The sequence below is a fragment of the Oncorhynchus masou genome, chromosome 27 (genome assembly GCF_036934945.1).
Source record: "Oncorhynchus masou masou isolate Uvic2021 chromosome 27, UVic_Omas_1.1, whole genome shotgun sequence".
In the NCBI taxonomy this organism is placed as follows: Eukaryota; Metazoa; Chordata; class Actinopteri; order Salmoniformes; family Salmonidae; genus Oncorhynchus; species Oncorhynchus masou.
The window spans coordinates 45360685-45374109 of NC_088238.1; the positions used below are offsets into that span (position 1 = coordinate 45360685).

General features: G+C 40.2%; 1 protein-coding gene and 1 pseudogene across 1 annotated transcript; one reads left to right on the forward strand and one right to left on the reverse strand.

The window, feature by feature from the left end:
- Nucleotides 1–967: 967 nt before the first annotated feature.
- Nucleotides 968–4605, reverse strand: LOC135515500 (uncharacterized; annotated as a pseudogene).
- A 7213-nt stretch (nt 4606–11818) lies between these two features.
- LOC135516278 (uncharacterized) lies at nt 11819–13425 on the forward strand. Its single transcript, XM_064940446.1, has 5 exons — nt 11819–11897; nt 12064–12408; nt 12707–12889; nt 13049–13083; nt 13169–13425. Exons 1-5 carry the CDS (start codon nt 11855–11857, stop codon nt 13313–13315), a joined length of 753 nt encoding a protein of 250 aa, XP_064796518.1. The 5' UTR covers nt 11819–11854; the 3' UTR covers nt 13316–13425.

Genomic DNA, 13425 nt, shown 5'->3' on the forward strand with positions numbered 1-13425 from the left:
ACCAAAGTGTAGCTCGTTACTATTGATGTGTATGTGAGGGTGTGTGTCCCATGCAATAAGTAGGCAGATGTCTTAATAAAAACTTAACCATAGCCTGTCCTCATTCCATGGTAGTGGCTGTTGTGCAACTTTCACTATGAGTAGTTCTGTTGCAAATAATTTACCATAACATGATGCAGTACTGCTAGACTTCACATAATTAAGTAAACTTTGACCTACACATTTGTGTTGAGAAGTCCTTGTTGCACTAAAGGTCTGTTTCACACTAAGGTCCACAGGGCCCTAAGGGACAAAGTGGAGAGTAGTGTGGGAGCAGGTCAGTCTTCCTGTGTTAAATGTCTATAAGAGGTTAGTTTCCATCAGTGGAAAGTTACTGCAACACTTCCACCTTCACCACAAGGCTTTGTAAAAGGACCATAATGTCTGAGACAGTTAAGAGCATCCGTCTGTACACCGCGTCATTTCATCATAGTATGCAGTGGGTTCAATTTATTCAAATTCAAACAGTTGGAAACGCTTTATTTTCTTTACAGAATCAACTAGTTTATTGTTGCTAAAATGGGCACAACAAATACAATACAAATAAAAAAATCTGTCACTGTGCCCTTGGGCATGGCACTTAACCCTAATTGCTCCAGGGGTGCTATACAATGGTCACCCTGGCTGTGAACCCACTCTCTGCGGGTGTCTCAGGGGGAGTTGGGGTTAGCATAAAAATAACATTTCCATTACACACTTGTGTACAAAGACAAATATAAGCACCCCCCTAATTATTATTATTTTAAAAAAAAAAAGCTTGTCAGAGAAGCAATGCATTCCATTATTTAAACTTTGAATAACAAAAAAGCTATGACCACTGTTTTCATCACATTTGACTGCTTACGAATTCATAGAGAGTTCATGAAGCTAGAAATAGTTAATAAAGAGTTATCTATTATAAAATGATAATTGGTTCATTAATCCAGTTCTACTGTCTGATCCCAGCATACACCACTCTCTCCATGTGACCTCTCTGTATTCTAGACCTGTTCTTCTTGTTGCTCAGATTCAGAGCTACGTAATGGAGACTGTCTCCATCTCGGTCCTGTGAGTGGTCCTGTTATTATTCAATTAGATGTGTTACAGATAATACAAAAAGTAGCATTATTGACAATAAATGATTTTAAATGTAGACCTTTTTTTGTTGCTCACCCACAATAGGGAAGTTAGGTTAATAGATTTTTTTACCCACACCGGTCCTGTGAAGCACAAAACAGTTCGCTTTACGATAGACTTCATATAAAATAAAAGTATTTCTGCTTACCCCTACATCTGACCTGGTAACTGCAGGACCTCTGGTCTGTGAGACGAGTCCTAAAACGAATGACAAAAAAGATTAGGATACTTCTAGTTCTTCCACTACTGAAACAGGAACAAATGGTGACATCAACGAATAGCAAGGGATAGTAACTTACCTCTGCACTGCACACATGTTGTGTTGTTTATCTTGTACATGATGCAAACCAGGACAATGATCAACGTGAACGTGACACACAATACTACACCCAGGCAGGACACCAAGAGAAGAGGATCTGCTCTATGGTCTGTTGATATTCAAACAGTAATAGAAGAAACCAGAATAGCAAGTAAATGTATGTGCTACACAGTAGACATAAAATAAAATAGAAGCTGTATCACCTACCGTCAATGTCCAACTTGGTCCCGTTCCCAAACAGTATCTCCCCACATGAGGCCACAGCACAGTAGTAAGTCCCAGCATCAGAGAGGCTGAGGTTCCTCTTGGGGAGGTTGTAGACACAGCTACTACCATGGAATGAGGACAGGCTATGGTACAGTTTTAAATTAAGACACAGCTCTGACCCATCCTCAGGGCTCTTCTCACACTGATCACTCCTGTCTCCATGGGTGTAATGATTCTTGGACGGGATTCTCCTGATCCATGTCTGAACCAATAGACACTGTGTTCTCCTGCACAGGTCTCAGTGTGTATTGTACAGTTCAGAGTCACAGAGTCTCCTGGATGGACTGACTCAGACACAGGCTGCTGGAGCACAGACATGCTGTTGGACTCTGAGTCTGAAAACAGAGAGAGAGACTAAAGTAAGACTAAGATGTGTTGGTGAAATATATAAAAGGCCATGTATTCATAACTAGCATTTGACGTAGCCGTCACACGAACATACCAATATACAGTGCCATACATTTTTAAAATGAAGAAGCAAATGTTTAGTTACCTTTGACAAATAAAACAGTTCTGTCTCCAATTGTGAGCTCATAGATGGACTTAGTGGAACAATAGTACGTAGCTGAGTCCCCTGGCTCTGTGTTGGATATGGTCAAGTTACAGCTGTAGTTTCCTCTCCTCACACCCAAACGATTGGTCTCAGTAAAGTCCTTGATAAAGTTGTGGGAATCATAACTACCTTGGCCAACATCACAGGGGTTGGTAGGATTACATTTGGTTTGGTTAAAGCACAAACTGTCAAAGCAAACAAACAAAATGGATCAAAGACAAACACACGGATAAACCATTTCTACCCCTTACAGACAGAACATCCTACTTCACCTATCATATTCAAACTACATACTGTAAATGTAGGAACTCAATTAAAATGTTTTACTCTTACCCAAGTTGATGTAAAACATAAATACTTCTCTATTCATCATTGTAACATTATTCCCTACTGCGCTGTATCGTGTGTGGGTCTGACAGTGGGACACTTTACATGCACCCTATATATGATGCCACTTTACATGTACCATTCATGCAGTAGGAGGGAATACTGAAAGGATAGATTTTATTGGCTGACTACAATCTAAATGTGTCCTCTGGCTTACCATAATTTGAGTTTCCTGGGATTTACTTTTTAAGAAGACATTATTTATTTAATTGGTTCAGTTAAAATGACGGCTTAGGAACAGTGGGTTAACTGGCTGGTTCAGAGGCAGAATGACAGATTTTTACCTTGTCAGCTCGGGGATTAACCACTAGGCTACCTGCCGCCCCAATTCAGTTACCTGATCAAAGCAGTCAAATATTTGCTTGATACTCATACATATTTTTTGAGAAAAATGAAACATTTTGTGAAATTATTTCTCTTTTGATGTTTGGACAGGAAACCGTGAATGATCTCTGGTGCTGCTAATACTACCTATCCCAAGCCAGACCCGGTTAAGGTAATCCATAATGTAAATTTACCCACCACTGCATTAAAGCTGCATTCATGGCTGTTGGTTTTCATCATAAGCCTCCACAAATAAATACTAATATTAGTTGTAACTGCAATAGCATTCAATAATATATGTTGGCTTAATTTCAAACCTTTTGTTTGTTACCAATATCTTTTTTTCATGAAGGAAGAGTTGACAAAACTATTGAGACACTCAATCTTTATCTGCACTTTGTCCTCTTGTTATATGCTTTAGGTTTGTTAAATGTTTTCAACACGAGACCCAAATGATAAATTGACTGTCCTCCCAATGACCCAAATCGTCCTCCAATGACCCAAAGTAAGCAGAAAGAGTGTGTGATTATAGATGTATTCTCATAATTCAGGACCCATAGTTCAAGAAAACCTGCACAGTTTAGGGTTTGGAAAATGATTTTAGCTTGTTGTATATATTCTTGACATGCTTTGCACATCTAAATGAATGGCAGGGGTCTGGTGTTTACTGTCCAGATGAACAGATGAAGAGAGAGAGGTGTGTAAATACCCCCCACGCCCTCAAATCACTCAGGTATTTACTCTTCCACACACACAGAGAGAGAGAGAGAGAGAGAGAGAGAGAGAGAGAGAGAGAGAGAGAGAGAGAGCAAAAGAGAATGAAAGAGAGAGCATAAAGGACATTTCAGCCCACAGTGTTAGTCTATGAGAAGCGCAGTGATGTTCACCTCAGCAGGTCTCGCTCTACACTGAGCTGCTCCTTCCTGTCACTCACACCACAGGAAGAGATGCGTACCCTCACTGGCCCCTCCTCTACTTCAGACCTCAATCATATTCTCCTTATAAGGTGCTTCTTGGAATAGGGGGCTGTGATCAGTGCAAAGTCAGGACAGGAAATTCTAAGGGAAGAAAAACATAATGATAAAGGCTATTTTGTCTAAACTCTTTATTTGTCTTTAGAAGTGATCAATACAATTGTCTACTGCTGGGTACTTTGCCATTCAGGGTCAACCTATAAAAAAATTAACACATCTCTAACACACAACAGAGATCTTGTCACGAATACCACCAAAGGTGGCTCCCCTTCCTGTTCGGGTGGCTCTCGGAGGTCGTCGGACTACTAGCTGCCACCGATCCCTTTTTCCTTTTCCTTTGTTTTTGTCTAATTGTTTTCACCTGTTCCTTGTTGGGGTTTTGGGATGGGTGTTATTTAAGTTTGTTTAGGCCGCTGGTGTTTGTGCGGGCTTGTGGTTATTCTACGTTAGTGGTGTTTGTGTACTTTTGGGTTTTCGCTGTCCGGTATTTTGGTAACAGTGGTTTTGGGTTTTGTTGAACCTGTGTTTTGGGCTTCACCCATGTTTGTACCTGTTACTGTGATTGAGGACATTAAAGCGTTTTTTCCCGTCTACCTTCTGCTCTCTGCGTCTGACTCCACACCCATCACTATCCCGACGTTACAGATCTAAGTTAATGTTGAGGCAAATGTTTGTGCATAATTTTTTGTCATAAATGTAATTGACAAAAATCGCTATTTAGCAAGTTAGGTGACTAGCCAACATTAGCCAGCTAGCTTGCTAGCGTTATGACATGAGAATTCATTTGTAATTCGTGTTGTTTAATGTTTTAGGGACTCCTGTGAAAACCAGCGAACCAGGCTGTTGTCTTGTGAAACAGTGGATATAAAGAATATAGCTTGCTAAAGCATTTACTGCAAATTGAAAGTACAATTGTGTTAGCTTGCCTTGCTTATATTTGCCATGCAATACAGCTGAAGTAACATTGCTAGCTAACTATTTATTTGCTTATTGTGTAGTGGAGGATGAAAATAACTTTATACCTACAGTATGTAGCCAATCTGTGTATGGACCCTAAACTTTTGTTATGAATATTAGTTCAGAACCTATCTATGAACCTCAACTATCATAGTTGGTTTATTGACTTCACGTCTGAATGGGGACTCCTGTAAAAACCAGCAAACCAGGCCTGGTTTGAAGCATATGGATTGAGTAGAATATAATAACTTTATTGTGCCAAGGATGCAAGTCCTATATACATGTACTGTAGTTATTGCCACGCATAAGATCCCCCACATTGTAGCTTGTACATTGAATATATTCACTGATCGTGTATTCTTCCTTGGCAAATAAATGTCTCTGTGAGACATTCTTTTTCAGTTATATCCAATACCAGGTGTATCAAACTCCATTATTTGAATGATGCAGTGTCTGCATGTATTTATTACAGTTATACAATTCAACAGTGTTTACCACTCCTGCTCCTGGGACATCAATGATTACACATTGTAACTATGCAATTGACTAGAAACAAGATTTAAGTAAAGACTGATTTGTAACTCATATATACATAAATACACCTATGCATATCTAACTCCCTTCATCTGCATTAATCTGAGGACACAGTATAGGTGTAGTATTCCAATAAGATACTTAGTTTCAACCAGTGGAGAATGCGAAACGCTTCATTGAAAGTTCATTATCAAGGTGTCATAAATACATAACATATGCATTATAAATTGTCAGACATAGGTGTATAGGTGGCAGGGAAGTCAGGCGCAGGAGAGTCAAAAGGAGTGTAAAATGGAGTCTTTTAATAAAGTCCACGAAGTATGCTCCATCACACTAAAATGTACACATACAAACAAACATCAGTTCATCACAATTACATAGTGTCTCTTGCGGTGTCTCCTAACCAGCCTTGGCCTCCCAGTCGGCCCGAAGGTTATTTTAACTTCTCTTGCGTAGGGGGCAGTGTTTTTATGTCCGGATGAAAGGTGTGCCCAAAGTAAACTGCCTGTTACTCAGACCCAGAAGCTAGGAAATGAATATAATTGGTCGATTTGGATAGAAAACACTCTACAGATTCTAAAACTGTTAAAATTATGTCTATGAGTATAACAGAACTAATATGGCAGGTGAAACCCCGAGGACAAACCATCCCCCTCCAAAAAATTCAGCCTACCACTATTTTCAATTGCTATCACTTTTATTATAAGGCCAAGTCCTGCCAGATTGCAGTTCCTTGGGCTTCCACTAGATGTCAAAAGTCTTCAGACAGAGTTTCATGCTGGTTTTTGGAAAAATTAGGCAGAAATCGTTGTTTCTAGGTGGCTCCCATTTTGGCTGTAGTATTTCCAAGCGAGTGGAAGAGAACGCGTTCTTTGGTATTTTTCTCCGGTAAAGACCTATCTATTAACCTATGAAAAAAAATTACAATCTTCCCTGCTGAAGAAAAGCAGGCCCAAACCATGATGCTGCCACCACCATGTTTGACAGTGGGTATGTTGTGTTCAGGGTGATGAGCTGTACTGCTTTTACGCCAAACATAACGTTTTGCATTGTTGCCAAAAAGTTCAATTTTGCTTTCATCTGACCAGAGCACCTTCTTCCACATGTTTGGTGTGTCTCCCAGGTGGCTTGTGGCAAACTTTAAACAACACTTTTTATGGATATCTTTAAGAAATGGCTTTCTTCTTGCCACTCGTCCATAAAGGCCAGATTTGTGCAATATACGACTGATTGTTGTCCTATGGACAGAGTCTCCCATCTCAGCTGTAGATGTCTGCAGTTCATCCAGAGTGATCATGGGCCTCTTGGCTGCATCTCTGATCAGTCTTCTCCTTGTATGAGCTGAAAGTTTAGAGGGACGGCCAGGTCTTGGTAGATTTGCAGTGGTCTGATACTCCTTCCATTTCAATATTATCGCTTGCACAGTGCTCCTTGGGATGTTTAAAGCTTGGGAAATCTTTTTGTATCCAAATCCGGCTTTAAACTTCTTCACAACAGTATCTCGGACCTGCCTGGTGTGTTCCTTGTTCTTCATGATGCTCTCTGCGCTTTTAACGGACCTCTGAGACTATCACAGTGCAGGTGCATTTATACAGAGACTTGATTACACACAGGTGGATTGTATTTATCATCATTAGTCATTTAGGTCAACATTGGATCATTCAGAGATCCTCACTGAACTTCTGGAGAGAGTTTGCTGCACTGAAAGTAAAGGGGCTGAATAATTTTAAACGCCCAATTTTTCAGTTTTTGATTTGTTAAAAAAGTTAGAAATATACAATAAATATCGTTCCACTTCATGATTGTGTCCCACTTGTTGTTGATTCTTCACAAAAAATACAGTTTTATATCTTTATGTTTGAAGCCTGAAATGTGACAAAAGGTCGCAAAGTTCAAGGGGGCCGAATACTTTTGCAAGGCACTGTAGCTCTTTGTTGACTGTTGCTGGGTGCTATCGTACTAAAACTTTAAGGAGCAACCCTTCCTTCACGAACCGTTATCTGTAAATGGTACAGAATTAGCTTGATTCCCTCTGTTGAAGACGCTTGGACCTTCATTTTTGATATGTGGTGGTATTGTTTAACAAACACGCCCCCATAAAGAAAATGAGAATCAAAATAAGTTCAGTCCCTTGTTCGCCTGTGATCTTACAGAGTTACTCCACCTCAAGAATTGCATTTTGCGAAAGGCTCGGCACACGCATACTCAGGCTGATTGGCTATCGTTAGTTGCTGTAAGGAGCAGTACTCTTTCTGTGGATCTAACCCCAAGAAGTTCTGTAAAACAGTTAAACTTGACCACAAAAAAACTTCTGGGTCAGATGGTTTAGACCCTTTCTTCTTTCAGTTTGCTGCCCCTATCATCGCCAACCCTGTCTCTCCTTTCTGGGGAGGTTCCCATTGCTTGGAAGGCAGCCACAGTTCATCCTTTATTTAAAGGGGGAGATCAAGTTGATCCTAACTGCTATAGGCCTGTTTCTATTTTGCCCTATTTATCAAAAGTGTTGGAAAAACATGTAAATTATCTACTGACTGATTTCTTGATGTCTATAGTACTCTCTCGGGTATGCAATCTGCTTTTCGCTCAGGTTATGGATGTGTCACTGCAACCTTAAAGGTCTTCAATGATGTCAACATTACCCTGGATTCTAAGAAATATTGTGCTGCTATTTTTATTGACTTAGCTAAATCTTTTGATATGGCAGACCAATCCATTCTAGTGGGCCGGCTATGGAGTATTGGTGTCTCTGAGGGGTCTTTGACCTAGTTTGCTAACTACCTCTCAAAGAGTGCAGTGTATAAAGTCGGGAAAATCTGCTGTTATAGCCACTGTCTGTCACCAAGTGAGTGACAGGAGGGAGCTTGAGGTAGTCACGTCATAGAAGTACTTGGGAGTATGGCTCGACAGTGCACTGTGCTCTCAGCACATAAAGTAATCGTTCCTCTTTCACCCCAGCTGCCAAACTAACCCTGATTCAGATGACAATTTTACTCATGCTAGAATACAGAGACATCATTTATAGATCCTCAGGTAAGGGTGCTCTTGAGCATCTAGATATTCTTTACCATTCGGCCACCAGATTAGCCACCAATGCTCCTTATAGGACACATCACTGCACTCTAAAATGCTCTGTAAACTGGTCATCTCTGTATACCCGTCGCAAGACCCACTGGTTGATGCTAATTTATAAAACCTCTTAGGCATCACTCCCCCCTATTTGAGATTTCTACTGCAGCCCACATTCTACACATACAACACCAGTTCTGCCAGTCACATTCTATTAAAAGTCCCCAAAGCACACATCCCTGGGTCGTTCCTCTTTTCACTTCGCTGCAGCTAGCGATGGAATGAGCTGCAAAAAGCAAGCAAACTGGACAGCTAGGGTTAGAGTTAGACTTGATTAAAACCTCTTGATGCTATGGGGGCGCTATTTCATTTTTGGATAAAAAGACGTGCCCGTTTTAAGCGCAATATTCTGTCACAAAAAGATGCTCGACTATGCATATAATTGATAGCTTTGGAAAGAAAACACTCTGACGTTTCCAGAACTGCAAAGATATTCTCTGTGCGTGCCCTAGAACGTGAGCTACAGGCAAAACCAAGATGAAACGGCATCCAGGAAATCAGCAGGATTTTTGAGGCTCTGTTTTCCATTGTCTCCTTATATGGCTGTGAATGCGAGAGGAATGAGCCTGCCCTTTCTGCTGTTTCCCCAAGGTGTCTGCAGCATTGTGACGTATTTGTAGGCATATCATTGGAAGATTGACCATAAGAGACCACATTTACCAGGTGTCCGCCCGGTGTCCTGCGCCGAAATTGGTGCGCAAACCTCAGCTGCAAGTATTTTTCCATGGAATTCAGAGAAGAAAGCAGGCTTCCACGAACGATATATCAATGAAGAGATATGTGAAAAAACACCTTGAGGATTGATTCCAAACAACGTTTGCCATGTTTCGGTCGATATTATGGAGTTAATTCGGAAAAAGTTTGACGTTGTTGGTGACTGAATTTTCGGTTCGTTTCGGTAGCCAAATGTGATGTACAAAACGGAGCGATTTCTCCTACACAAAGATTCTTTCAGGAAAAACTGAACATTTGCTATGTAACTGAGAGTCTCCTCATTGAAAACATCCGAAGCTCTTCAAAGGTAAATTATTTTATTTATTTGGTTATCTGGTTTTTGTGAAAATGTTGCTTGCTAAATGCTACTCAAAATGCTAAGCTAGCTTTGCATACTCTTACACAAATTAGTGAATTGCTATGGTTCAAAAGCATATTTTGAAAATCTGAGATGACAGTGTTGTTAAGAAAAGGCTAAGCTTGAGAGCAGGCGCATTATTTTCATTTTATTTGCGATTTTCAGAAATCGTTAACGTTGTGTTATGCTAATGAGCCTGAGGCTTTATTCACGATCCCGGATCCGGGATGGGGAGTATCAAGACACAATAATGGACACTCTTACTGACAGTTGTGGCTGCTTTGTGTGATGTATTGGTGTCTCTATCTTCTTTCCCTTTGTGCTGTTGTCTGTGCCCAATAATGTTTGTACCATGTTTTGTACTGCTACCATGTTGTGTTGCAACAGTGCTGTGATATGTGTTGCTGCCTTGCTGTGTTGTTGTCTAGGTCTCTATTTATGTAGTGTTTTGTCCTATATATTGTATTTATTTTTTATTTTTAATCCCAGGCCCCCGTAGGAGGCCTTTTTGTAGGCCCTCATTGTAATTCAGAATTTGTTCTAAATGACTTGTCTAGTTAAATAAATAAAAGACTTGGGTTCAGGTTGGTTAGGGTTAGGGTTTGGCTTGGCTAGGGTTACAGCTAGGACTAGGGATAGTGCTGGGGTTAGGGCTAGGGTTAGGCTAGAGTTGGAGTTAAGGGTTAGGGTTGGTGAACAGTTAGTTTGATCATTGTTGCGTACGCCTCTTGGAGGGAATGCAAGACCCCGCTACATTTCAACTCCCTGTGGAGTGAAAAAAGTATGTGATCGTAGGTGCGGAGAAGGTCGACAGAGGCAGAGAATACCGTTTACAGGGAATTTATTATTCCTAACACAAGGTAATGTTGGGAAAAATGGGGTGGATGGAACTAAAGCAAAGAAAGTAAACGTTTAAGGAATCCCCTCTCCTACCTTACCTGCCTTCTAACCTAACCTTTAGCACCAATTGGTGCGCTAACCAAAAAACAGGAGGTGGTCCGCCCAGGTCTTACCTAGTGTGCATAGACAGATTAAATGCTACAGGTTATGTATGTCCGCAGGCCTCTTGCCTAAACACTTCCAAAGTGCATTTGGGGAACAAATGAAACAGAATAATTTACCAATACTCTAAGTGTGAAATTTCAATAACCACAAACACTAAGTCCTATTGTCATACACATCTGAAGGAGCGGCTACAAAATAATATTTAAAAAAAACTTTTACTGGCCAACAACCAATACAGGACAGAAAAAAAGCTCTCTGACATTGGAACACTGGCTTTCATCAAGCTGGAGAAGAAGTTGGTAATTGAAGAAACAGCTGTATCCCCTGACGAGAGGGAGGGGTCAGTGCTCGAATCAGCGATGGGGCCGACCAATCAGCTGCTTTAGGAATCCAGGAAGCCATTTCCTGAAATAGACACACATACAAACCCACAACAACTCAGAAACGTAACAACATGTGCAATCCATCTATAGGGTGAAGCCTTGTGGTCCTCTATGAACCCCACCAAATCCAAACACCTATATCAGTGGCATGATATTCTGTGTAGAAAACAGTGGATGTTGTCCCCCCCATCTTTATTTAGTGCTTGGTCCTGTCCACTCTGTTCTAATACGTCCTGACTGATTGTGGACATTGTAGAGGAAAACAGAAAACACATAATTGTTCGTAAGAGGCTTATCTTTCAGGGATGGGGCCATAATATTTTTTAACTTAAACCGTTCAAATGATAGAAACACATTTGTAGGAAGAAAACAAAAACCGCTCTGTTTATTACAACTGCAACTCGCAGCTACTTAAGGTTACTGATGTAACCCTGGTTCTATGATCCAAGAGCAATTTGTACATTTTATTTCAGATTTTTTCTCATGTGCACATTTTTTAAATCAGGGGACAGACAGTACATGGGGTCACACCCTTCATTTTGGGAAACTCTGACCTATATGAACCCAACTGAACCCAGACACCATCTCCATTTTGATTGAACACAAATATGCTACATTTCTGTTTTTACATTTCACATAATATGTCTGTGTCAATTCTGCTTTCTGTAAATAGACATTGTGGTCCAATACTAACTACCACGCCCCCTACCAATGAAATCCCTTTTGATCTCACTGTGATCTCCGTGTGAATAAAGAGGTGTTCTCAACCAGACAGAGCAGAATAGATTTACACACAGAATGGCGAAAACCTTCCTACCAGCTCTACTGCTCTATGTATTGAGTAAGTAAACTACTGTTGAATCTATAATTGAGACAGAGTAAGATTGACTGCATTCGTCAAGTATAACTAGAATGTTCAGGGCATCACTTCTTCCTGATTTCTAACATGTACATGTGATATCACCGATTACAGACATTAATGTTGGACTTTGTTCTTTGTATTTCAGCTTTGGTCTTTGTTTTGGATTCTCAGTCTCAGACTATGGTGGTCCGTATTGGGGATAACATCACCTTGCAGTGCTCCAATGTTACAACGGTTGTGGGACACACAGCCTGGTTCAAGCAAGTCAACGGATCAGAGCCTGTGTGTCTCTCATCTATGTACGGCTTTAATTCAACACCTGATCTCCACAATGGTTTTCAAAGGAGCCATTTTGAAATGTTCAGCAACCACACCACTATCTTTCTCAAAATCACAAAAGTGGAAATAGCTGACTGTGGTCTGTATTTCTGTGGATTGTATCCACATAGCCACATGATCTTTGTCAACGCAACATATCTAAAAATTAAAGGTACGTTTTCAACTATTTATCTGGCTTTTGATACATTTGAAAATGTTCATCAACCTAACAAGGAGATATCATGAAACAAAGGCAGACCATTGATGGACATATTTTTTAGCATTAAAATTTTGAAAAATAAATACTTCTCTATTATTACTAATCGCAATGCTATAGGGCACAACGGAGGTGAGGAAACACCAGAGTAATCTAAAGAGAGTCGTGTTGATGAAAAACTATCTACATGATGAAATGTTTAGGTCTGTCATTAAAGGACCACCAAGTGATTTAATTAAATGTAATCTAATAGGACATTGTAATGGAACTATCAGTCTAGTAGGAGAGGATGATGACATATACCTAGGAGAGGATGATGGAACCATGTACCTCCTTCCCCTGGTTGTGATCCTGGCTGTTGTGACTGCTGTTCTACTGATAGTCATTCTCATCCTGGTCCTCAAGATCAGACGAGACGCAAACAGACACAACACAGGTAGGAGACCATTTCATGATAATATGGGACCTTTGAACTATACCTTTAATGTGGATGTTTTTCCCCTGACATACTGTACACTGATGATCAGAGACTCCGTGTGTACACTAGAATGGATTGATCCATTAATTCGTTCTCTCATCTCTCTTTGATATTCAGGACCTGATCCTCAAAGGCAACAACACAATGATCAGGTAAATACTGCATGATTAAATACGGAAATATAAGCAATTCAGAAACTGAGAAAATGACTACTGCATGGTGTTTGCAAATCTACAGAAACAAGATCCAGATACATTGAATTATGCCGCTCTGAATTTCACCTCCAAGAAGAGGAAGATGGAGAGGAGAGAAGGAGCTGGACACCCATGTAGTGTATGCTGCTACAAGATGACAAAGTGGGGGAAGATGGAAGAGGAAAATTAATTGTCCATATCTTTGAATACATTGATTTACCATATGTTTGAATACAAGATTAAATATCGCTATATTGTGTCTGTGTAGTTATATTGAATGTATTGACCTTTATTTAAATG